This window comes from Martes martes (genome assembly GCF_963455335.1).
Source record: "Martes martes genome assembly, chromosome: 5".
NCBI classification, from domain to species: Eukaryota; Metazoa; Chordata; class Mammalia; order Carnivora; family Mustelidae; genus Martes; species Martes martes.
Window position 1 is genome coordinate 12302464 of NC_137892.1, and position 3416 is coordinate 12305879.

The 3416-nt window shown below is 34.1% G+C and overlaps 1 protein-coding gene across 1 annotated transcript; it reads right to left on the minus strand.

The window, feature by feature from the left end:
• Nucleotides 1-1527: 1527 nt before the first annotated feature.
• LOC308342684 (olfactory receptor 5P52-like) lies at nt 1528-2481 on the minus strand (the record flags this gene model as incomplete). The annotated part of the gene is made up of 1 exon (XM_080803252.1): nt 1528-2481. The coding sequence occupies one exon, from the start codon at nt 2479-2481 to the stop codon at nt 1528-1530; it is 954 nt and encodes a 317-aa protein (XP_080659378.1).
• Nucleotides 2482-3416: the final 935 nt, after the last annotated feature.

The window sequence follows — 3416 nt, forward strand, 5'->3', positions numbered from 1 at the left end:
AGAAAAGAAAAAGTATCCCTTTATCTTAATTTCATAAAAATATATTTTTTTCCAAATTAATCTTTAGGATTTTATATTTAGGCTCCATAATACACTTGGAATTGATTCCTTTGTATGGTATGAGGTAAAATTAGCAGGGATTTTATTTTCTTGTGATATGCATTTTCAATTGCTTTTGGTGCTATTGAATTAAAACCTGTTCCCTTGGGAACAGCCCTGAGTAGCTCAGTCATTTAAGCATCTGACTTAAACTCAGGTCAAGATCCCAGGGTCCTGGGATTGAGCCCAGCATCTGGCTTTCTGATTAGCAAGGAGCCTGCTTCTCCCTCTCCCTCTGCCTGCTTCTCTGTTTGTGCACGCTCTCTCTGTCAAATAAAAAGCATCTTTAAAAAGAAATAAAACCTGCTCCTTTCAAATAGATATTAAATTTTTGTCACAACCTGTGTCCAATTCTGGTCTTTCATATTTCATTGACTGCTTTAATATTTTTATTCAAATGATAAAATCTATTAAGTGCTGTAACTGTCTAAAATGTCTTAATAAATCACAGCCTTATCTCAAATTGTCCATAATCTTTAAAATTATCCTAACTTCATATATATATATGTATGTGTGTATATATATATGTATGTATATATATATATATATATATGTTGTGTTTCAGTAAAAATTGAATCAGTAAAAGTTGTGCCGATTATTTCTTGATCCATAATGCTACTGTAAAAGCAATATTAAAGTAGGCAATTTATGTTTTTTTAATTTACATTAAATGTAAGCTAAATTCTTAAAACAATTTGTATTATTAAATATTTTAAATCAGTCCTCACCCAACTATACTTTTATTTTTCTTTAGCATTTACTCTTTTAGGTTTTAGTCAAGTATTTTGGCTTGTTCTTAATTTAAGTATCCTAAATTATAAGTTAGTGAAGAAACTTAAGTACACAAAGTACTATCAAGAAATATTACATCTAATTTGGATGAAAAAAAATCCATGTTAATAAAATTTATTAAAATTTTAACAATTTTAGGAGTGCATCATATATAATGGAGTCCACACACTGCCTTCTCTTACAGCAATGAGGATAAAATAACATATGAATGGAAATAAACTTGAAAGTCTTTTTGTAATAATATTATAGCTGATAATATATCACCTAATATGAAGTTAACATTTCTATTTAATTTAAAGATAATGACATTAATTTGATGTTTTATTTTTTTACCTCATTATCCAAAGTATTATAAATTTGTCAAATCATTTTAATTAATTGTTCACTGACTAAATGGAATTCCACAATCCTCATGTTCTTCTCCAATTTCCGGTGGAACCACACTTTTTCATAGCCCACGTTTTTGTTTTTGTTTTTGTTTTTGTTTTTTTCTTAAGCAAGCTCCACAACCAGTGTGGAGCCCAACTCAGGACCTGAACTTAGGATCCCGGGATCAAGTCCGAGCTGAGCCCAAGAGTCAGATGCCTAACTTACTGAATTAGTAACTTACTGAATCCCAATTGACCACATTTTTATTTAGCCTTGGTTACTTCCTGAACAATGAAATTTGGCTCCTTTTATCAGAGCAATTTGAACATTCTTGTTTCTCAGACTATAAACTAAAGGATTAAGAACGGGTGTGAGGACCGTGTAGAGAAGTGAGAAAATCTTGTTCAGACTGAATGTTGTTTCTGATGGTGGTGTCATGTACACCACAACCAGAGTACCATAAAATATGCTTACCACAATCAAGTGGGATGAGCAGGTGGAGAAGGCTCTGTGTCTCCCTGTAGAGGAAGAAATCCTTAAAATGGAGGAGAGAATGAATCCATATGATAACAATGTCCAAAAGAATGGAGACAGGGATAAGAATGATGAAGCAAATGCTGCCTTCTCCACTATTGTAGTGTCTGTGCAGGAAAGCTTCACCAGTGGGAAGAAGTCACAAAAGAAATGGTTGATGATGTGGGGACCACAGAAAGTTAAAGAGGCAAGTAAGGCTAGCATGACTCCAAGGAAGAGGAAACCACCAATCCATGAAGCAACTGCCAACTTGACACAAACTCTGCTGTCCATAAGTACTGAGTATCTCAGGGGCCAACAGATGGCCAAATAGCGATCATAGGACATGACACCCAGAAGGAAACACTCCACAGTGAGCAGAGCACCAACAACATATAGTTGCAGCATACAGGCAGTAAAAGAGATAGTGACACCACCAGCTAAAACCTCCCACAGCAACTGGGGAACAATGCTGCTTATGGATCCAACATCCGCACAAGATAAATGGCACAGAAAAAAATACATTGGAGTCTGAAGATGTGAAGTTTTCTGGACAGCGAGGATTAGCAGCAGGTTACTAATCAGTGTGACCAGATAAAGGCTGAGCAATAAAGAGAAAAGTAAAGCTCCACCTTCTTGTATGTCCCCAAAACCAAGTAGGATGACATAAGCAACTGTGGACACATTTCTTCTTTGGTTTTCTTCCATCTGTGAACTATAGATTAAAAACAATTATAGTATAATGAAATAATTTCAAATGAGTTATTTCCAGAGGAGCCTCTTGTCACAAGCCAGGACTACAACATTGTCCCATAAGCTCAATGATGTTACTTCCATCACAGATTATAGTATCATTTCCTCATTTTTGAATCTGAATGTCCAAATTGACTAGAAGCCAGGAGAGTTTGGGGGAGTTGCTGAAATGAAAAACATGAATTAGCAATCTGACTTTTGTTAATTGTGGTTATCCGTGATTCTCAGTAAATCTTTATATTTGTATTTTCAACTTGGCTGTGGTGATACCCAAGTCTTTTTCATTCACGGTTCTCCCTAAAGTGGTACAAAAGCACTTTTAGGCTAAGGATAATTCTCTTATATAAACTATATATTTTGTTCCAGAGAAAATTATAAAATGGTAACATTTGGCTTGGTTTCCCTCACATTCACTTTTTTTTATGCTTTTTGGTTCCTTTGGTTATGCCAGATGTCATCATGCTAAGGCATTTTGGGAAGGGCTTTATTTGCACAATTTTTAGTCAATCCGTGAAAAGGTACATCTATGAATTTCTCCAAGATGTTGTTCTCAGGCCATAAGTTTCTCTGGAAAGACATTTACATTCAAGTTCAAAGGTAAGCATGTACCCCAAAATTTATAGCAACAATTTCAAAATAGCCAAACATGGAAACAACCCAAGTGTCCATTGACTAATAAATGGCTATATGGACAGATATAACTGTATAAATAGATATATCTATATGTATATGTGATGGAATAATAATATATGGAACATTATATATATAATGGAATATTACTCAGCAATCAAAAATAATGATCTTTTTCCATTTGCAATGATGAGGATGGAGCAAGAGAGTATTCTGCTATGCAAAATAAGTAAACTGAGAAATAAAAAATTTACAATTTC